This window comes from Hydra vulgaris, chromosome 15 (assembly GCF_038396675.1).
Source record: "Hydra vulgaris chromosome 15, alternate assembly HydraT2T_AEP".
Classification (NCBI taxonomy): domain Eukaryota; kingdom Metazoa; phylum Cnidaria; class Hydrozoa; order Anthoathecata; family Hydridae; genus Hydra; species Hydra vulgaris.
This window is the reverse complement of record NC_088934.1, coordinates 2,178,099-2,202,676: the sequence shown is the minus strand read 5'-3', so window position 1 is coordinate 2,202,676 and position 24,578 is coordinate 2,178,099. Positions and strand designations below refer to the sequence as shown.

Here is a 24,578-nt window from a genome sequence, read left to right as displayed (position 1 = left end):
TTTCTTGTTATGTTGTCTTAAACATGCAAATCAGCTTAAATAAAAATAAATAAAACCTAAAAAACTGAATATGGTGACTAACCAACTCATCAAGAGCTGTGGATAATTATATAGCTTCATTAGTATGTATCCACCTTACTAGTAAGTGACTGGACCCTGACTAAAAATGGGACTTTTTATGAACCCGGACCTGGCCTCAGCAAAATTATAAGATTTGGCAGGGGTTGATAGCCAGGGCTAAGAAAAAAAATTTATAATACTTAATATATTATAAATTTATGCCTACAAGGTTTACTATTTATTTAATACTGGAAAATCTTATAATTTGCCAGTATTAAATATATATATATATATATATATATATATATATATATATATATATATATATATATATATATATATATATATATATATATATATATATATATATATTATAAAAAAAAATGAATAAATGAATAAAAAATCAGAATACAAATACTGAATAAAAAATCAGAATTAATTTCTAAATGCAGACATGAAAATAAGTTCCTTTTAAAAAATTATAAAAACAAGTGACCAGTCCAAATTTATCCTAATTCTAAAGAATTCTTTTCATGATTTTTTAATTATCTAATGTAGTTGCTGCAACTTCCTGGTTAAAAAATACTACAGTTATTACATAATTAATTATAACAATTCCTAACTTCCTGTGAAATAATTTTTCTATAATTTGAAAACTTTTTTATGTTTAGACATTCTTCCTGATGAACCTACTGATGGTGAAACACAATGTAGAAGAAATCAAAAATTAGGTAAGTGTTTTTACTAATTTATTATTGCTCTGTTCTTTTAGAACATTGAGCACTCTGTTTTTAGAATACACTAACATAATTTATATATATATATATTTAATTATATATATTTCGTCATTAATAGTATTTACAATAACAATGTTCATGAATAAAAAACAATATATGACAGGGGCAAAAAGAAGACTATAGTTGCCTTATCACTAAGCCCCGTAATAAATATACCCTAAATTACAATGCTAATAAAAACCGTAAAAGTTACATATGCTATAAATTATTTTTTTTTATTAACGCTTAAGTTTATTTTACTTACTAAAAAGACCAACAATAAAGAAGAAAAAACAAACAAACAAACAAACAAAAAAAAAAAAAGACAAAACAAAAAACAAAAAAAAATAAACAGAAACAAGACTAGAGACAAGATTATTTATCATATTTATGTATTAGAATAGACAATCTTAGTAATAAACAATTATTAATACTAAATCATTAATAATAGTACTCTCATTTTAAACGCTTCAGAAGAAATTTAGTTCATTGTCGTTTAGTAAAAGATTTTGCTTAAGTTTAGTTTTAAATTGATTAAGCGAAGAAAGTGGTTTAAGATCATTATTTAAAAGTGTATTCCAGAGTTTAGGTCCTCGGTTTGTGATTGAGTATTTAGTGGCAGAATAATAGGTTTTGGATTGAGTATAGTTATTATTTGAAAATCTTGTGCTGTATATGTGATTTATTTTTTTAAATAAAGAGTTGAATAAATATGGTGCCATTTTTTTATCAAGTTTAAACATAAATATAAGAACATGATAGAGATTTAAATTATAAACATTTAGAATATTAAGTTTACTAAAAAGTATTTTTGAATGACAGAAGCAATTTTCATTTGTAATAATCCTAATGGCGTGTTTTTGTTTACATAGAAGTTTACTTAGCTTTGTAACATTGGTGCTGCACCAAGCAATGTTAGCATAGTTTAGGTAACAGTGTATAAATGAAAAGTATATGTACTTAAGACAAGATTGGTTTAAGACCTGTTTAGCTTTATACAGTATACCAATATTTTTAGAAACCTTATTCTCAACAACACTTATATGTTGTCTCCATGTAACATTTTCATCGAGTATTACGCCCAAAAACTTTGACGATATTTCCCTTTTTATTATATTTTTATCAATAAAAAGATTTGGAAGTTTAAGTGGAATATTTTCTTTTTTATGAACACGATGGAATAATGTGTGTTTAGTTTTAGTAATGTTTAAAGATAATTTATTGGCTTTAAACCATTGGGTTAGGTTATCAAGTTCTTTGTTAACTGTTAAAAATAAAATATTAATGTCTTCATAAGAATAAAACAAATTCGTATCATCGGCGAATAAAGTTGTGTTTAAAATATTAGAAAATTTATATAAGTCATTGACATAAATTAGAAACAGAAGGGGCCCTAGAACTGATCCCTGGGAAACACCGCATGTAATAATCATATTATCCGTTTTACCACCATCGTAAGAAATATATTGCTTCCTATTATACAAGTAACTTTTAAACCAAGCCAAGTTAGAATTTTTGATGCCATAGAACTCGAGTTTGGACAAAATAATTAAATGATCGACAGTATCAAAGGCTTTACTTAGATCTATGAAAACACCTAAAGTATATTTTTTTTCATTGAAACCTTTAAATATATCGTGGGCAAGATGTAAGATTGCGTGATCAGTAGAATGAACAGATTTAAAACCAAATTGTTTTTTGTACAAAATATTATTTTGGATTAAGAAAGAATAGAGTCTATTATACATAACTCGATCAAGAACTTTTGAAATACATGTAAGAACAGAGATCGGCCTATAATTAGTAACGTCACTAGGATCGCCTGATTTGATATATAATATATATATATATATTAAATATATAATATATATATAAATATTATATATATAATATATATATTAAATATTATATATAATATATATATAAATATTATATATATAATATATATATATTATATATATAATATATATATATTATATATATATATATATTTATATATATATATATTATATATAATATTTATATTATATATATAATATATATATTATATATAATATATATATATTATATATATATGTATATATATATATATAATATATATATATTCTATTGATATTCTCCATTTTCTATTGAAAGTGAACAATTGTTCAGTTGTGGAGGACAAATTTATTCTCTACGATGAAACAGGTTGGTTCCAGAAACAGAAGAAATCCTTATGTTTTTACATTACAATATTCGAATACATAATTTTAAATACTAAACATTATTACAACTGCTATTGGTGCTCTTTTTAGAATCTTAAAGTTATTATTTTCTTGGTATTTGATTTTGAAGTCTCTTATTTTATTTTGAGAAAATGTATACATTTCATGTTTCAAAAGGTTTTTTTAATTTATTTTTTATAAAGAGTTTAAAATTCTAAGTAAACTGCTTATCTTAATACCATTTTCTTTTTAAAATTGAAATAAAAAGCATTCCTATAAAATGTAAATGCTTCATAAGCAAGAGGTTCCGAGTTTGATCCTCACCACATCTTTGGTAGTACCGCACTCAACTTGTTTCTCCGCGCAGCGACCTCATTTATCAAGGTTTGTGTTTCAGAGTTATAGAGTTGAGAGAGGGTTATAACTACAATCAAGTAGCCTCCTTGTCTGTTGTAGCCTTCTTGGCTTTGGGGAGGTGAATTAACATAAGTGAAAACAAAGGATAGGGTTAAAGAGCAAGAAAAAATCCACAAGCCACTGTTTGCCCCAAGCTGTTACAGAAGAGAGATCAGATTAATTATTGGTTGCTAAGCGGTCGAAAAGTAAATACTTTTTGTCAAGACAAGAGTAAAAAGTTGAGTTGTCAGCAAATAGTGCCTTGCTTACCTGTCATTATGTCACTTGTCAGTTATATGTAAGATTGTCAAAAAGATTGTTATTGCAGATAAGAAACAGAAGCAAAGATTGAGAACATTGTGTCCTAAAGTTACTGGAAATGAAGAAGAGTAGGCCTTCAAGGATGACTTTAATACTGTAGTTAGAAAGAAATGATTTAAAAAACTTTTTATATAAAATAACTATTATTAGAGAGAAGACTATTCACACGATAGCTGGTGTTTTCTAGAAGTTTTCAAAATCAGCACTTATATTTTAGTAAGAATTGAAAAGAATCCTGGAGAACATTTTTGTAAGATTATGATGAAAATATTGCCTGAACAACAACCCATAGAAAATTTCAATTGAGAATTAACTTAAGCATTCGAAGCTGGAGTGTTTTGGATGACATTGGGTTAATCTGTTTTACTTAAATTCCAGGAAAAGAATAGCCATTAATTGCATAAATAATACAGCAAATTATAATATATATTCATTAATGCATAATCTTAGGAAAAATATTTTGCAAGCAATTCTGCATTATTTTGGGGAGAAGTAATAATATCAGACCCATGAATCAGAAATAGAGATGGAATGTTAGACTTACTTTAGTTAATGACACTGTTAAAGATTTTATAAAAGTCTCTAGAACATCTGAAATAAGATACAAGATTAACTGAGAATAACGGAGCTTAGCATCAGACAGGACCTTTTCACAAGATTTCTTGCAATAATAATAAAACATTTGTTCTTAAAAGAGATGTTCTTGTAAAATAGATGAAAATAAAATTATATTGTATCAAACGTTTTTAAGAGAATTTTAAAGTGGGTATTAGCATGTAGAGAGGTAACAGCTTTAGGAGAAAATGGTAGAGATAAAAGTAAGAAAACTTGGAGAGACTGCATTACATATGATATTAATGAGCTTTAGTTAAGGAAAGAAGTGCTTGATATTAGAGAAACAGCATAAAGGGGAGGCTAAAGTTTGATGATGATGATGATGATGATGATGATTATGATGATCATGTTGATCATGTTGATCACGATAATGTTTATATATAAATATACATGCATATATAAATATAAACTATAACATAAATATAAAATTTTTTTTTTTACATCTTTGCTTCCAACAAGGGTGCAAGCAACCACTATCAGAATTTTTTAACTCAAATTTATAGAGATAAAGAATAGAATCCAGATTCTATTCTTTATCTCTATAAATTTGAGATTAATAGAGAAAAAGAATAGAATCTGGATTCGGAAAGTGTCAAGCTCGATATAGAGATGCAAACTTAGCAGATGCTAATTTTGCAATGGATTTGATATACAGTTTTCAAAAAAGATTGGAAGAAAGAGTTAATCCTAGAAGATGAAGGGTAGATGACTCATCGAGTACATTACCGTTCATAAATATTGAAAGATCTAAATTATCGCGATTACAACTTGCGGAAAAAATTAACTTTTATCTGAATTAAAGTTCATCAGCCACTGTGAGCCCCATGCTGTAGCAGAAGTGAGATCCTTTTTAAGTTTAAATGCCCCCTCCAAGAAATCAGAGAGTGTTGGCTTCTTATCATGACAAGAATAAATGGTAGTGTCATCAGTGAACAATGCCACCTTGGATGTGAGAAAATTTGGAAGATCATTAATGTAAATTAAAAAGAGTATAGGGCCGAGGATTAAACCTTGAGAAACCCCTGAAATTACAGGATATGAAAAATATATATTATGATTTTATACTATGATTAATAATAACATTTATACTATGATTGGAAAGAAAGGATTCAATAATCTTAAGGATGTTACCAGATACACTGTAAGAAGAAAGCTTATGGAAAAGACCAGCATGCCAAACTTTATCAAAAGCTTTAGAAATGTCAAGAGCAATAGCCTTTACCTCTCCATCTTTATCTAGTGCACGATAAAACCTATTGGTTATTACTGTTAGCAAATCAGCTGTAAAACAAGAAGATCGAAGTCCATATTGATGATCAGAAAGTAAGTTATTAGATTCAAGATAAGAGATTAAGTGCTTGTTAATTAAAAACTCAAAAACCTTGCTTATGATAGTAACGTCCCTTTAGTATTGTTTATAGAACAATACTAAAGGGACGTTAGTTAGACAAGTTAGATCACTCTTTAGAATTTTTGAAAATAGGGATAACAGATGCTGCTGAAAATGCTGAAAATTTGAAAATAGGGATAACAGATTCCAGCATGCCGGAAAACAAGACTCTGATAAGCACTTGTTAAATAGTTTTGAAAGTATAGATTGAAGCTCCGGAAAACACTTCTGCAAGACTACAACAGGTATGTTGTCTGGACCACAAGCTGTAGAAGAGTTTAAGCAGGAAATCACTTTTGATACAGAAGCTGGAGTGATACGAATGTCAAGCAAAGGATCAACTTGTTTGACAACTATATCAGGTAGAATCAACTAGTGGAATCAAGAAATGTATATTGATGAGAAGTTCTTAACAAACAATTCAGCTTTGTCTTTATGTGAGGTGACAAAGTCTGAACCATACAAGAAAGGTGGAATAACAGATTTGCCCTTATTATTGATACTGTTAAATATTCTCCATAAGTCACGAGAGCCTAATTTTTGTGATGAAATACGAGATTTTATGACCTGGAATAGCGAGTTTTGGCGTTAGACAAAACCTTTTTACAATGGTTACTAGCAATAGTAAACAGACCTCTGTTTTCTGGAAAATTGTTTTTATTTATTCCATATCTATCAGCAATAATTGTTAATTATTGCTGATAGATATAGAAGTAACGTTTTTTTTTTTTTTTTTTAAACATCTTCGCTTCCAACAAGGCTGCAAGCAGCCACTAATTAAAGTTGGAAGTTACTGAAAGAGAAAAAATAAAGATTGTAGAGCAAGATAACGATTGACGGACGACTTAAAGGATTGCAAATTATATAAATCAGGAAAGCAAGATGAAGGATGCGAATTCCAAAGAACTGATGTTCGAGGAAAGAAACTAGACAAATAAGCGTTTTTGGAGCACTTAGGAACAGTCACAGAAAAAGGATGACACTTAATTGAATGACGAGTAACACGAGAATGAATTTTAGTAGATGACACAAGAGACGCTAGCTCTTTAGAGCAGTGCCCATTATAGTATTTGTAGAAAAGAGAAAGAGAAGCAACATTACGACGATGTGATAATGGTTGGAGGTTGGCTGCAAGAGCAGGTCCAACTATGTTTACAATGCGTTTTTGCACCTTTTCTAAAAGAGAAAGGGCATCATTAGAAGATCCGCCCCAGATATGGCAACAGTATTCCATACAAGGCCGGATTTGAGATTTATAGAGATAGAGAATGGAATCCAAAGTAAGAAAATGACGAGCTCGATAAAAAGATGCAACCTTAGCAGATGCTAATTTTGCAACTGATTTGATAAATGGTTTCCAAGAAAAAATGGAAGTAAGAGTTAATCCTAGAAGATGAAGAGTAGATGACTCATCGAGTACATCACCGTTCATAAATATAGGAAGATCTAAATTGTTGCGATAACAATTGGCTGAAAAAATTGAGTTTAATCTGAATTAAAGTTCACCAGCCACTGTGAGCCCCATGCTGTAGCAGAAGTGAGATCCTTTTCTAGCTCAAATGCCCCCTCCAAGCAATCAGAGGGTGTTGGTTTCTTATCACGACATGAATAAATGGTAGTATCATCAGCAAACAATGCCACCTCAGATGTGAGAATATCTGGAAGATCATTAATGTAAATTAAAAAGAGTATAGGGCCAAGGATAGAACCTTGAGGAACCCCTGAAGTTACAGAAGAAGAGTGTTGTCCATCAAGGACAACTTTTATGCTACGATTTGAAAGGAAGGATTCAATGATCTTAAAGATGTTGCCAGATACACCATAAGTAGAAAGCTTATGGAGAAGACCAGCATGCCAAACTTTATCAAAAGCTTTTGAAATGTCAAGAGTGATGGCCTTAACCTCTCCACCTTTATCTAATGCACGATAAAACCTGTCAGTTATCACTGTTAGCAAATCAGCTGTAGAACGAGAAGATCGAAATCCATATTGATGATCAGAAAGTAAGTTATTAGATTCAAGATAAGAGATTAAGTGCTTGTTAATTAAAAACTCAAAAACCTTGCTTATGATAGGAACAATACTAAAGGGACGTTAGTTAGACAAGTTAGATCACTCTTTAGAATTTTTGAAAATAGGGATAACAGATGCTGCTGAAAATGCTGAAAATTTGAAAATAGGGATAACAGATTCCAGCATGCCGGAAAACAAGACTCTGATAAGCACTTGTTAAATAGTTTTGAAAGTATAGATTGAAGCTCCGGAAAACACTTCTGCAAGACTATATCTAATGCACGATAAAACCTGTCAGTTATCACTGTTAGCAAATCAGCTGTAGAACGAGAAGATCGAAATCCATATTGATGGTCAGAAAGTAAGTTATTAGATTCAAGATGAGAAATTAAGTGTTTGGTAATTAAAGATTCAAAAACCTTGCTTGTGATAGGAAGAAGACTTATGGGACGGTAGTTAGACGAATCAGATCGCTCTCCAGAATTTGATTGGAATTTGCAGCAGTACAATATGAGGAAAACCATGGAGAAGAGTGAGGCTTGACCTGGAATCGTCAAGAGGGAATAAAAGATTCCTTGCCAGCCTGAATCTACGAAGTTATGCAATAAGCACATTTGTCAGCAGGAAGACAAAAGATTTCTATCTAAGAGCCATCACGAAGAAAATCACAGAAAGAGTCCCAGTCAGCTTTAAGGTAGTTGTAAGAGGTATGATGATAGGAGGATTCTGATGATAAAGAAGAATGAGAGAAGAATGTGGAGAAACTGAACACTAACTAGGATCTGGCTGAAGGATAAAGAGAGAGGGCTTGGTCAATTTGATCAGAAATAACATCAAAAAGAGTGCAGTCTTGAGATTAAGGAGAGCGATATAGAACAAAGAGAAAGACGATAGAGTGAAGTGGTGTTTAATGAAAGCACATAAAAGAACAGTCTGTGGATTCAAACCTAGTTTCCTGACAAACGGGTGAATTCTTACGAATATTAAAAGTAAATATTGAAAATATATACTTTAGGATGTGTCAATGCTTATGCAGTCCCAGTCATAAACTCAGTCCCAGCCTTGGCTATTTTTTATCAAACTTGACCTTGGTCAAATTTTAACTCTGCTTACTTACTACTCCACTAATAAAACCGTTTTTAAAAATATCAAAACTAGTTTTTTAGTAATGTATAATGACAAAAAAAGGTTAACTGAGTAAAACTGAGTTTCTAACTGTTGTATTATGATTTTAATGTCTATCTATTATGTTTAGGTTATGCAAACTTAAAAGCTTTTTTTTTCTTTCTAATTATTATTCTAGTAATCGATATTTAATACAATTTTTAATACAGAGTATTTATACTAGGATAATGGTTCCCAACTCACCAAATTCAAATACTAGGATAATGGTTGAAAATAAGAAATATTGACCATATTTAATTAACTCAATATTGTTTATTTTTATTTAAAGAATTATAATTTTTCAAAACTGATCAAGTCTAAGAGTCCTTTGCATTTATGAAGCGTTAGAACAATATGTGAAACTACCCTGGTATTATATCCTAGAGTATCACATCTAAATTCATGGTTGGCAAATTGTGAATGATCTGTTATAAAAGTTAAACTATTATTCTCACCCTGTTAAAAAGTAGTTCGTTTTTACTATTGTTTTTTTTATTATTATCTTTTTGATATTTTTATGTACTGACCCTAAATTTTAAAATCTTGAAAACAAATCTCTAATGGTATGCTTTGTCTACATTTTAAAAACGAATACCTGTTTTGTTCCAATAATGGTCGTTCAACACCAGGTACTAAAAAACAATTTATTAAAATAAACATTTAAATAAATATTTTCAAAATTTGTAAATAGTTGGAAACTAGCAGTGAGGCACCCTGCTTAATTTACACAAGTATACTTACAATACATGTGTAAATCAATGGGTAAAAAAAAGGTCCTTATAAAACATAAATGTTTAAAACATAAATTAAAATTAAATGTTAAAAAAAAAACTCAATAATATATTTTTTAATTTGTTATATTTTATGGACTTCATCAAAATTTTATTCATGACAGAACAAACCAAACATGAAACTGAATAAATTCAATAAATTAAAAAAAAAAAATAATAGCTTAGAAGAACCAAATCAGAGTAAAATAAAAACAAATAGAATTGAGCAAAAGGAGATGGAAAAGTTTTTATGTTTTGTTTTTCTGAGAAAAAAAAACAACATGAAAATTTATTAAAATTTAACATCTTTGTAATCTTGTTTATCAAAACTTTAACTGAAATAACAAAAAAATATGTAAATATATATATATATATCAACCTTTAGAATCAGGAAAAAAGAGGTCGACCTTAAATTATTAGATGTTGGCATTCCTTGGCAAAAAAAAAACATATATATATCAACATATGTATATATATATACAGGACTCAAATTAACGCAAAAAATTACAAAAACTTTTAAATTTTATTTACTTGACCCCCTCTACCTGCCTCTTGATTTTCAGTAAGAACATTGGTACAAAATTATACTGTGTATATATATATATATACATACATATATATATATATATATATATATATATATATATATATATATATATATATATATATATATATATATATATATATATATATATATACAGGGCCGGCTGGTGGCATGTGCCAAGTGTGCAATGCACACAATATCTCTAAAGAAAGTTCCGGGACTCTTTTTTGCTTATTCAGCATATTTTAGTACCAATAGAATTTGTTTCTTTGAATTGGCGGGTTTTCAATGTTGTCATCATAATAACTTTATTATTATAGTTGATCAGTCGTTATAACATGTTAGTGATTTTTATTTTTTTATTAGTATGTTTAACAATAATTAGAAAAGTATTAAATATTGTCTAACGAATTTTTAATAAGAAATATTATTTAGAGGGGAGAAACTTTATATAATTTTTATTGTTATTAAATTTCTTGAAAATGGATAAAAGAAAAAGTTGTTCGGTCTTCAGTATCATCTGAAACGGCTAAAGAAACAGGAAGAACATGATAAAAACCAAACTAAACTAGATAATTTTTTAAGTTAAGAAACATTTTATAGCTCCAACAAGGATTCTAAGATAAAAACATGAAATTGAGATGGAAGGTGAAGAATCGAACCAAAACAGAGAGTTGAGCAAAAATCGATTCTCGAGCAAAACTCAATTCACGATCAAGAATTAAGGGAATTTAATTGGCTCCCTTTTTGTACATGGGAAGAAATTTCTGATTGATTTAATTGGCTCCCTTTTTGTACATGGGAAGAAATTTCTGATTGGCCTCAGACTCTTACAAACCATAATATTCAAGAAATAGTTATGAAGGGCCCTGTAAACCGTTAATTAAACAGTTACCCAAGAAATTATGATAATCGTTCCTTCAGCTCAAGCTTTTTTTGCCGAAAAAATTCGAATGGTGTAAGTCACTAGATCATGGCTAATTTATTCAGAAAAAGTGAATAAAATATTCTGTTTCTGTTGTAAACTATTTAACATTACAGATACTTCCCTTGCGAGAACAGGATCTGCTGACTAAAGGCATTTATCACAAAATTTAACAAAGCATGAAGTTCATGTTAATCATATTGAAAGCTTTGGCAATTGGATCGAGTTGAAAAGAAGACTACAAAGTTCAAAAACTGTTGATTGTTTATATACGGAATAGCAACTTTTGAATGAAATTAATCAATGGAATAATGTTTTAAAAAAGATAATTTCCATAATCATTATGATGGCATCACAAAACATAGCATTTAGAGGATCATCTGATAAACTGTATGAAGAAAACAATGGAAATTTCCTGAAAATAGTTGAACTTACGGCAGAATTAGACCCAATTATGGAATATCATGTCTCCAAAGCAGGGGAAAATCCAAACAAAACTCATTACTTAAGCAAAAATATCCAAGAAGAAATTGTTCAGTTAGTGGCTCATGCCACTAACTGAACAATTTCTGGAAATCCTTAAAATTAAAATTCGGAAAGCCAAATACTACTCCATTATTGTGGATTGCACTCCAAATGCCAGTCATCAGGAACAGTTAACTCTTATTATACAATATCTAGTCATAAAAAAACATAACGACTCAGTGGTTGTCGACATCCGAGAGAGTTTCTTAAATTTTATTATTATTGATGATACCACAGGTTTGTAAATTTTTGAAATTTTCCTGATGTAATATATGTTAAAAGTTAAGAAACGTATATAAATAAAAATTAATTTTACAGGTCATGGATTCGAGCAAAAAATTGTGGCTGCAAAAAATGAAAATAAACTTCCACTTGAAGATATGAGAGGTCAGGCATACAACAATGGTGCATATATGAGAAGCAAAAACAAAAGCTTACAAAAGAAAACTTTAGATAGAAATAAGCGAGCACTCTTTTGTCTCTTGTACAGCACATTCACTTAATCTTGCTGTTGTTGATTCTGTAAAAGTTGGATTGGAAATTGTGACATTTTTCGGAATTATTCAAAGCCTTTATAACTTTTTTTCCCGTTCCACAAAACGTTGGAGTATTTTAGAATCGAAGTGTCCATCACTTACAGTTAAATCTTTAAGTGATACAAGATGGGAGAGTCACATCAGAGCTGTAAAAGTGATCAAGGAAAATATGTAAAAGATTTATGAAGCGTAGCGTGAAGTTGCCAAAAGTGATTGTGATGGAACCATCAAATTATCAACTGAATCTATTGTTGCTAAAATGGATACTTTGGAATTTATATGTGGATTGTTATTTGGCATGATGTATTGAACGAAATAAAACGCACAAACAAAATTATTCAGTCAAGTTCATCAAATGTCAAAATTTCCATTGAAGTATTAAAATCTACTGTAGCATTTTTGGAATCCAGTTACAATCAGACTAAATTTGATGAGTACATTATCACAGCGAAAATTTTGGCAACAACTTCGGGTCTAACATTCCAATTTACTGATCTTCTTTACAGTCTTCTTCCTATCATTTACAGTCTTCTTCCTATTACAAGCAAGGTTTTTGAATCTTTAATTACCAAACACTTAATTTCTCATCTTGAATCTAATAACTTACTTTCTGACCATCAATATGGATTTCGATCTTCTCGTTCTACAGCTGATTGCTAACAGTGATAACTGACAGGTTTTATCGTGCATTAGATAAAGGTGGAGAGGTTAAGGCCATCACTCTTGACATTTCAAAAGCTTTTGATAAAGTTTGGCATGCTGGTCTTATCCATAAGCTTTCTACTTATGGTGTATCTGGCAACATCTTTAAGATCATTGAATCCTTCCTTTCAAATCGTAGCATAAAAGTTGTCCTTGATGGACAACACTCTTCTTCTGTAACTTCAGGGGTTCCTCAAGGTTCTATCCTTGGCCCTATACTCTTTTTAATTTACATTAATGATCTTCCAGATATTCTCACATCTGAGGTGGCATTGTTTGCTGATGATACTACCATTTATTCATGTCGTGATAAGAAACCAACACCCTCTGATTGCTTGGAGGGGGCATTTGAGCTAGAAAAGGATCTCACTTCTGCTACAGCATGGGGCTCACAGTGGCTGGTGAACTTTAATTCAGATTAAACTCAATTTTTTCAGCCAATTGTTATCGCAACAATTTAGATCTTCCTATATTTATGAACGGTGATGTACTCGATGAGTCATCTACTCTTCATCTTCTAGGATTAACTCTTACTTCCATTTTTTCTTGGAAACCATTTATCAAATCAGTTGCAAAATTAGCATCTGCTAAGGTTGCATCTTTTTATCGAGCTCGTCATTTTCTTACTTTGGATTCCATTCTCTATCTCTATAAATCTCAAATCCGGCCTTGTATGGAATACTGTTGCCATATCTGGGGCGGATCTTCTAATGATGCCCTTTCTCTTTTAGAAAAGGTGCAAAAACGCATTGTAAACATAGTTGGACCTGCTCTTGCAGCCAACCTCCAACCATTATCACATCGTCGTAATGTTGCTTCTCTTTCTCTTTTCTACAAATACTATAATGGGCACTGCTCTAAAGAGCTAGCGTCTCTTGTGTCATCTACTAAAATTCATTCTCGTGTTACTCGTCATTCAATTAAGTGTCATCCTTTTTCTGTGACTGTTCCTAAGTGCTCCAAAAACGCTTATTCGTCTAGTTTCTTTCCTCGAACATCAGTTCTTTGGAATTCGCTTCCTTCATCTTGCTTTCCTGATTTATATAATTTGCAATCCTTTAAGTCGTCCGTCAATCATTATCTTGCTCTACAATCTTTATTTTTTCTCTTTCAGTAACTTCCAACTTTAATTAGTGGCTGCTTGCAGCTTTGTTGGAAGCGAAGATGTTTAAAAAAAAAAAAAAAAAATCTGTCAACTAAAAGAGTTAGGATATATACATATAGGTTATATACATACATACATACATACATACATATATGTATATATATATATATATATATATATATGTATATATATATATATATATATATATATATATATATATATATATATATATATATATATATATATATATATATATATATATATATATATATATATATATATATATATATGAGATCGGGATCAGGTCAACAAAAAAATTAATTGGTAATAATTCTTTTGAAATTTAAGTTTAAAGGTTTTTTAAGGTTGTTTTTAGAAAAACTAAGAAATTTTTTTAACAGAAAATTTTTATGACAGCATATCCTCTGAATAAGATTTTTACAAATCTCTTTCTTTTTTCAAGAGTCAAGACTCATAAATTTTTTTACAGAAACAAAAAATTGGCAGGACTGAGTAACTGCATAGGTCATTGCTTGGGATGTCTTGCTCTATCAATGAATGAGTCAAGCTCTTACTTTAAGCTCAAACTTAAATCATGCCTAAAGTAACCCAAAATTATAAACATAAAAAACAATCCCCACAACTGTTTTAATATATCTTTCACAAATATTCATGGTCTTCAAAATAACTATCCAACAGTTAATTCAATTCAGTTAACACCACTGACTCTGCTGGCATTAAAACACATAACTTCTGTATTTCTCAAACTCTTACTAAGATAGTCAACCTTGTGACTCATTTTCCAGACAACCCTAATCAATTAGCTTCACTCCTTGAGTTGTGTCTTTTCTCTGACCTTAACTTGTGCTCAGTTTCTTTTTGTTCTCCTTTAGGTAGTTCGGACCATATAATCATCTCTATAAATCTTTCACTTCATACATCTTTGGACTGTTCGTACTTCTTCTTTGGACTTTTTGTACATCTTCTTAGGACTTTTCGTACATTTTATTTTGAAATGCGTTTTAAATTTTACTAAAATTTAAAACGCATTTCAAAGACTTTAAAGGAAACCATGCTAAAACTTTCAATAGCATTACTTATAAGTTAAAGTACGAAAAAAATTTGTTAGAAGAAAAAAAATTGTTTTAGCATGGTGTTTACATGCGTTTACAAATGCATGCTATGTTTTAGCTAAAATGAATGCATTTGCAATTACTTTAGAAGAAATCATGCCAAAACATTGCTTTCTTCAAAAGAGTACTTTTTATTTTAATTTTCTTATAATCTTTAAAGTGAAGTATTGTTTGTTTGCATACTAAAAGCACTTTTAAAAGTTTTAAAAAGATTTTTAAAGTTTTGCTGAAATATATATAATCTTATAGAATATATAGAACTATTATGTTCAGAGCCGACGACACTGGGAGAAGGAGTTGGGGTGGGGTTTCACGTTTTTTCTAAAATACATTTTAATATTTTTTAGATTTTTTTTTTTTTTTAAATGTTTTTTTTTTTTAAAGAAAACTCTAGATATAAAGGACATTTTTATAGAACTTGACAATTGTGCCCCTCCACTTTGAAACCTGTGTCATCACCATGATGTTTATTACAGTTTTTGTTTTTTATTGCGTGTTTAACAACCTCAATGATAAGACCTTTTATTATTAAGTATTATATAATAATAATAATAAGACTTTTATAAGACTCAATAATAAGACTTTTTATTATTAAGTATTTAAATATACTTAATATTATAAATATAATAATATCATATTAAGTATTTAATAATAACTTTTATGATAACTTATTAAATACTTAATATAACTTAATATAAATTAAATATTTAATTTCTTCAAGTTTATACGTTTTTTATAAGTAAATAAATTTAACGAACTAAGTTGAGAAAAATTCACTACTTTGTGTTAATTGATAACAGCCATAAGGTTATTGCATATTAGTTATCATTAATTTGCACGCACTTTGCAAATACATGAAAAATTGTTTTGAAATAATAAAAAAATTGATAAAATTCAAAGCATCTTTGATATATCTAATAATTTATTAACTAGAACAAAAATTATTTCAAGATAAAAATCCCTTATAATTTAATAAAAAATTATTTGGATAAAAAAAATTATTTGATTAAAATTATTTAAAAATAAAAATGTCATATTTGACATTTACCTCTTACATTAGATGTTCGTCAATAAATAAAGATAGGAACATCAATGTTCATTAAAAAAAAATCTATTTGTCGTGCCATGTGTATATATATATATATACATATATATATATATATATATATATATATATATATACATATATAAATATATATATATATATATATATATATATATACCTAGTATATATATATATATATATATATATATATATATATATATATATATATATATATATATATATATATATATATATATATATATATATATATATATATATATATATATATATATATATATACTAGGTTGTCCCATAAGTTCGCGGGCACTTGAAGCTAATATTTACAAACATAATTTTTTTTATGACGTTTGACTCAAATCAATTAATGATTGATATTATTTTGTAGTATTTTTATTCCTCTTTAAAATGGTGTATCGCTTTTTGTAATTGTGATTTAAAAATGTGTCTTTTTAGTTCTAAAATGACGGACGAAAAATATGAGATTCGCGTACTTTTGCGTCACTATTGGAAAAAAGGACTGAGTTCAAGAGATGCAGCAGCTGAAATTTGCAATGTGGAAGGCGAGGGAATGGTCAAGAAAACCGCAGCGGCCAAATGGTTCAAGCACTTTAACAACGGCGAAACCAGCCTTGCAGATCTACCCAGGTCAGGCCGTCCATCGACAGTAAACAATGAGGCACTGCGCGAGCTGGTGGAGCAGCAACCACAAACTAGCACCCGCAGATTGTCAGCAGAGCTCGGCCCTTCTAAGTCCACCATCAATCGCCAAGTCCACCATCGATCGCCACCTCCATCAAATCGGACTCGTCAATAGGCGCTGCCGAGAAGTTCCTCACGAATTGACGCTTGCGCAGCAAAAACGACGCGTCGACACCTGCACCCATCTGCTCAAAAACCCCAAGGACCTTCGTTTCTGGCGTCGAGTTGTTACTGGAGATGAAAAGTGGGTCTTCTTCCGTAACGCCAATAAGGCGATCGTGTTTACGCCGCTCTCTCGGCTCGTTATCCTGCCTTGGTCAATCAAAAGCGCGCGCTCCTGCTACACGACAACGCTCCAGCACATACCGCCGTTCGCACCAAGGAAAAAATTTCGGAGTTGCCTGGAATTGAAGTTCTTCCTCATCCTGCATACAGTCCGGACCTTGCGCCATCCGACTACCACCTGTTCCGTTCGATGGCTCACTTTCTTCGCGGTAGGACCTTCGATTCTTTGGAGGAGGTCGAAAATGGGTGTAGAGAGTTTTTCGCTTCCAAACCGGCAGAATGGTATCGTCGCGGAATTGAGCAATTGGCGCAAAGATGGACGAAAGCTGTAGAAAGCAATGGAATTTACTTTGAAGAATAATTGTTAATAAATATTAAGTTACAATGAAATAAAGTTTTGTCGCAAAGTGCCCGCGAACTTATGGGACACCCTAGTATATATATATATATATATATATATATATATATATATATATATATATATATATATATATATATATATATATATATATATATATATATATATATATATATATATATATATGTATATATATATATATACATATATATATATATATATATATATATATATATATATATATATATATATATATATATATATATAGAGAGAGAGAGAGAGAGAGAGAGAGAGAGAGAGAGAGAGAGAGAGAGAGAGAGAGAGATATAGAGAGATATATATAGAGATATATATATATGTATATATAAGGGTAGCCTAAAAAAATTTTGAGCTCGATATTAAGGGACACATCATGCAGACTTAAGTCTGCATGATGTGTCCCATAAGACATATATATATATATATATATATATATATATATATATATATATATATATATATATATATATATATATATATATATATATATATGCAGTAAAAGTAATATTTCAGTTGCTATATAGTTAGATATATGCATGTATTCAAATATGCATGTAGTATAAAAAAAAAGATGCGAGGGCTTCAGTACTAGAGTGGACTAATAGCTAGTATTTATTGTTTAGTTTTATTCTTCTTTATTTTTTTCTTTTTCCTAAAAAAGTGTCTGGATTAAGGTAATAGTATAGAATATCCAATTACCATGTAATAATGCATATTATAAAATAAAAAATATAGTAATAATACATATTATAACTTTTATGTCACTTTAAATATGAAAAACACTTTTAAAATTTTTTTAACTTATAATTTGTTTTGATTTAATTTTTCTACTTTTTATTTCTATGACTGTAATTATTGCATATAGTTAGATTCACTGCTTATTTAAATATTAACTATCACAAATACAATTATAGTTAGCAGTGAACAGCTGCAGTAACAATACATAATTTTTACAATAGATGTGGTAAGAGAGAGGTAATGTAAGAGAGAGGTGGTAAAAAGAGGTAAGGTAGGAGAGAGGTAAGGTAGGAGAGAGATAAGGGGAGGTGGTAAGAGAGAGGTAAGTTCTTTTGTGCAAAATTTGAATTAACTCTTTATATAAATTAAAAAAAGTTTTTAAACAGTTCTTAAAAATGGTAAATATAAAAATAAAAAAAATTTATACAGTTTTTAATATATAACTATAAGTTTTAACTATAAATCTATATACAGCTATAAGTCACTATTACTAAAATTTTATAAAATAATTGATTAAAAAATAGCTAAACTTTGCATACCATTTGGAACTAACAATCGTGTAATCTCAGGAACACCAACTAAAGTAGCTAAGTCAAATGCAAGAAACCCTTTAAAATCTTTTACATTTACATCAGCACCATGTTGGATCAACAGCTTTACAATGTGTACATGCCTAATATAATAAAAGACAACAGACTAAATTTTATAAATGTTTTTATTATATATTATTGACAAACATCTATTTTTTTCCAACTTGTGATTTAGACATGTAGCTATTTTATAACTTAAATATGAAATCGTGAAAGAGTTAAAACATTTTTTTTACAGGATGAATATTTCAGATCAGAACTTATTGCAACACTAAAAAAAAGAACACTTTTAACTAAGGCTTAAAAGTTCTTCCAACTCTTCCCTTCAATTAAACTGGAGGTTTTATATTAGGGTTTTCCTTCTACTATGTAAGTTGCTTTCATAACTATTTTAATGAAAAAGTTAAAAAGTTAAAACTTATCCTATAAATATTTTAATATTGAACTTACTGCTGTCATTACTCATTCATGGCAGACATTAAAGCAAAGTTAATGGCGAGAACAAGTCTTTTAGCACTTCTTTTATAAGAAAATGTCTAACTAATGTAAATTTAAAATTATGTAAATATTAAAGTCTATTTTAAGATTTCCAGTTTCACTTTTCAAGTTTTTTACAACTAAGTTGAGTTTGCATAAGGACAAGGACTATAGGATGTTTTGTTTTACATTTTAAATAATAAAAAATTAAAAAAAAAAGGAACAAGAACACAGAATCAATGTTAGAACCTTGAGGTACCCCAGAAGTTACTGGAAATGAAGAAGAGTGTTGGCCTTCAAAGTTAACTTTAATAAAGCGGTTAGAAAGAAACAATTTGATAATCTTTAAAAACTTTCCTAGATACACCATATGAAACAAGCTTATGTATAAGACCTGCATGCCAAACTTTGTTGAAAAGTTTAGATATGTCAAAAGCAACAGCTCTAGCCTCTTTGCCTCCATCTAATGCACAATAAAATCTTTCAGTCACAGCAGTTAGCAAGTCAGCCATCGAGAGTATCGAAAAACGTATTGATTGTCTGACAGTAAGTTATTTGACTCAAAATAGGATGTGAGAATTTTGTTGATCAAAGACTCAAAGACATTGTTAATAACAGAAAGAAGACTGATCAGAAGATAACTAGAGGGGTCAAAATGTTCACCTGAGTTTTTAAAAATTGGAACAATAAATGCCATTTTCCAGCAGGCAGGAAAACAAGATTCAGTCAACCATTTATTAAATAGTTTAGAGAGAATTAAAGAGAGTTCTGGAAAACAATTTTGTAAGACTATGACAGGAATGTTGTCTGGAACACAAGCCATAGAAGATTTTAATAGAAATATGACTTTAGCAACGGAAACTGGAGTGATGAATGTCGAACAAATGGTTAACCTGTTTAATTGGAGTGGAAGGAAGAGAATGGCCATAAGATTCAATAGTCAAATTAGAAAAAAAATTCTTTGCAAATAGTTCTGCCTTATCCTTGGGAGAGGTAATAAGATCAGTCCCATGAATGAAAGATGGAATATTAGACCTATCTTTTTTAATGATGCTGTTGAAGATTTTCTAAAAGTCTTTAGAAACTAACTTCTGAGATATGATAAGAGACTTAATAAACTGAGAATAATGGAGCTTAGTATCAGACAGCACCTTTTTACATCGATTTCTTGCAATAATAAATATTCCTTTGTCCCATAGATCATCCAAGTTAAAAATCTGGAAAATTGATTGGATAAAATATTCAGAAAAAAACTTGAGTATGTTTTCCCTTACTTTTCTTTTAATTTCGCGTTTCGGTGAGATGTTTTCAATTTTTTCTCAAACTTTTCGTAATTTTTCTATGAGTGATGTGTGAAAAAGCTTGAAAAAAAATATCACAAAAATGCCTTTAGATTACAAAGACTATTGAAGTCTTTGTGAATCAAAGAATGGTACCCATCAACACTGAGATCTGAAGAAGGAATTTAAAATAGTCTCACTCATTCATAGATGGAGCACAGCCTTCTAAGCAATAAGCTATGCAATTCCAAAGCAATAAGCCATGCAAATATATTTGATTAATCATTACTTCTGCTGTTTTAAGTTTTGTTTTTATATATTTGAGCTCTGTGTGTAATCCATATATTTGATACATAAAAGTTATGTAAAAATGGTACGCTTTGTTTAAGTAAATAAACGAACATCAGAATTTTTCATATATATTTCAAATACTTTTAATCAGTGTTTTGTTTATTTTAAATTTCATCAGTGTTTTTATTATTTCTTCTGCATCGGTGTCTTTAACTATGAGATCTATATTAGAGTTACATCAATCCATTGTTGTACATATGTTTCTTCTACATCAACTATATCTAAGTTTGGCATCTCAGAATCAGAACATGGAGTAAGTAATATTTCTAATGCTTTTTTGATTTTATATGACTTTTTATTCATTTATTCATTGAAGCTATGTTTACATAATAAAAAGACATATATAAAAAAACAGTACTGAAGACCAGTAATTATAAAATTAATTAAAAAAGCATTTTTATGAGCAACAAAACTGAAATAATATTAGAATTGTTGCCTTATTTTACTTATACTTTATACTTTACTTTAATATACTTTTATAAACACTTTATAAATAATTTTTAGATTACATCAAAAAGTAATAGAATGTTTTATTATGGGTTTTATGAAAGCTTATTAATGTCAGCAACTCGATTTTTATTTGCAGATATAAAAAATGCAGAGCAGGATCTGGATTCTATTTATACACCTGAATTGTAAGCAGAATTCTTAGTATAATTCTTAGTAAAGAAAGTTTACAAAGCTGATTAAAAAATAAAAGCTTACTGCTTTAATGTGGCTTGCATTAAAGCTGTCCATCCATGAAGTTGATCCTGTATATCAGTTTTAGCTCCTGCTTTTAGCAAAAGTAGCACAATATCATAGTGCCCATTCATGGATGAATAAATCAAAGGTGTTGCTCCATCTGAATCAACTTCATTCACATCAATTTTATGACCGCTGTTTAACATTTTTTGAACAAGCTCAAGTTTGCCTAGATTAAATTTAAAATAAATATAAATCAAAAAACTATTAAATATATATATATATATATATATATATATATATATATATATATATATATATATATATATATATATATATATATATATATATATAAATACATATATATATATATATTTTAAGTAAAAAAAAATGTTTTTAACAAACATACCAGATTTCACAATATCTATTAAAGTTGATGATGGGCGAACTATTGGTAACATTTGCTCAATTGCTTGAGTTCTAACACTTAGGTATTTTTCAACATCAAATTTTCGTCTTAAAATGCTTAACTTGTATGCATTTTGATTGAGAATATTTCTTAAGTTAACATTAGCTCCACCCTTCTCAATAAGCAATCGAACAACATCTAAATGACCATTACAAGCTGCCAGCATTAAAGCAGTATATCCTGTGTGTGGATTCTTATAGTCTATATCAGCACTATACTGTAAAAGCAAACTAACAATAGATGTATGCCCATGTTGAGCAGCTGCCATTAGTGGAGTAACATCTGGATTATCAGTCTGGTTCACTTTAGCACCATTTTGAAGTAATAATTCAATTATTGCTATTTGGCCACAGCGAGCTGCACAAGTTAATGGTGTGGCTAACCTTGAATTTGGAATATTTACATCTGCATTGTTTTGTAATAAAATACTAACTACATTGTAATGCCCATAATAGGCAGCAAACATTATAGGTGTCCACCCGCACCAGTTTCTGCATTCAAGTCCAGCTCCTTTCTTAATAAGCTCACGTAAAATGGTCTCATGACCATTGGCTGCAGCAAAATGTAAAGCAGTATGTGATTGATCATCTATACTATCAACAGCAACACTTTTTAAGCATAACTCAGTTTTTGCCAAATCTCCTCTTTCAGATGCATTAAGAAGTGATTTTACCAGATTCTGATCAATATTCATTATAAAAGCATTTTGTTTAAATATACTAAAATCCTCAAAATATTTTTTACCTAAAATTTTTAAGGTGTATAAATTTTTTTTTTTTTTAATTTGCATATTTCAAGAAATTAACACTCAAACCGTCATTATCATAATGATTAAATAAACAGTAATAAACACATAATGATTATGTGTTTATTACTGTTTATTTAATCGCTTACACAAATTATTAAATACTCATTAATTAAGTTTTTATTTTGTATTATATACAAAATAAAAATCTTATTTTGTAATATATACAAAATAAAAAGTGTGTATATATTATTTAAACACAGTATTAATTACACTATTGTTTTAATAGTTTTAATGAAAAATTAAAATACGAAATAAATTTAGTGATTTATGCACAAACTCATTCAAGAAACTTTAATTAATTTACTTTTATTAATTATCGCCGTGGAGTACCGAATCTCGGTACTATCTATTTTAACAAAAATTTCATATAGTACCGTAAGGGTGTTTATTGGTTGCCAAAGTCACATGTAAAAACAAAATCCCGTTTTCATGTGTTTTCAATATAAGACTTTTTTTTAAAAAAAAAAAGAAAAAAACATCTTCGCTTCAAACAAGGCTGCAAACAACCATTAATTGGAGTTGGAAGTTGGAGAAGAGAAAAATTAAAGATTGTAGAGCAAGATAACGAATGACCGACGACTTAAAAGATTGCAAATTATATGAATCAGGAAAGCAAGATGAAGGAAGCGAATTCCAAAGAACTGATGTTCGAGGAAAAATACTAGACGAATAAAAGTTTTTGAAGCACTTAGGAACAGTAACAGAAAAAGGGTGAGATTTAATTGAATGATGAGTAACACGAGATATTTTTAGAAATTTTAGTCGATGGCACAAGAGACTCTTTAGAGCAGTGCCCATTATAGTATTTGTAGAAAAGGAAAAGAGAACCAACACTACAACGATGTGATAATGATCGGAGGATGGCTGCAAGAGCAGGTCCAACTATGTTTACAATGCGTTTTTGTACCTTGTCTCTAAGAAAAAGGGTATCATTAGAAGATCCGCCTCAGATATGGCAACAGTATTCCATACAAGGCCGGATTTGAGATGTATAGAGATAGAGAATAAAACCTGGAGTAAGAAAGTGTCGACCTCGATAAAGAGGTGCAACCTTAGCAGATAAGTACTTTACCGTTCATAAATATAGGAAGATCTAGATTATTGCGATTACGATTGGCGGAAAAAAAGGAGTTTTATCTGAGTTGAAGTTCACCAGCCACTGTGAGCCCCATGCTGTAGCAGAAGTAAGATCTTTTTCAAGCTCAAAAGGAGTTTGAGGAACCCTTAAAGATACAGGATATAAAGAAGAGTGCTGTCCATCGAGGACAACGTTTATACTACAATTGGAAAAGAAGAATTAAATAATCTTAAAGATGTTACCAGATGCACCGTAAGAAGAAAGCTTATGGACAGGACCAGCATGCTAAACTTTATCAAAAGCTTTAGAAATGTCAAGAGCAATGGCCTTAACCTCTCCACTTTTACCTAATGTACGATAAAACCTATCGGTTATTACTGTTAGCAAATCAGCTGTAGAGTGAGAACATCGAAATCTATTCGATGATCAGAAAGTTACTAGATTCAAGATGAGAGATAAAGTGTTTGTTAATTAAAG

The 24,578-nt window shown here is 29.5% G+C and overlaps 1 protein-coding gene across 1 annotated transcript in view; it reads right to left on the bottom strand.

Annotated features, from left to right (window-relative positions):
- LOC136072077 (ankyrin repeat and SAM domain-containing protein 6-like) overlaps positions 1 to 22,996 on the bottom strand; it is a 52,282-nt gene extending 29,286 nt beyond the window's left edge. The window contains exons 1-4 of the mRNA XM_065820262.1: positions 22,156 to 22,996; positions 21,768 to 21,975; positions 18,904 to 19,037; positions 9,535 to 9,571 (exon numbers count right to left, since the gene is read on the bottom strand). Coding sequence (XP_065676334.1) covers positions 9,535 to 9,571; positions 18,904 to 19,037; positions 21,768 to 21,975; positions 22,156 to 22,909 — 1,133 coding nt within the window. The 5' untranslated portion in view covers positions 22,910 to 22,996. The remainder of the gene's footprint in view (positions 1 to 9,534; positions 9,572 to 18,903; positions 19,038 to 21,767; positions 21,976 to 22,155) is intronic.
- Between the last annotated feature and the right edge of the window lie 1,582 nt (positions 22,997 to 24,578).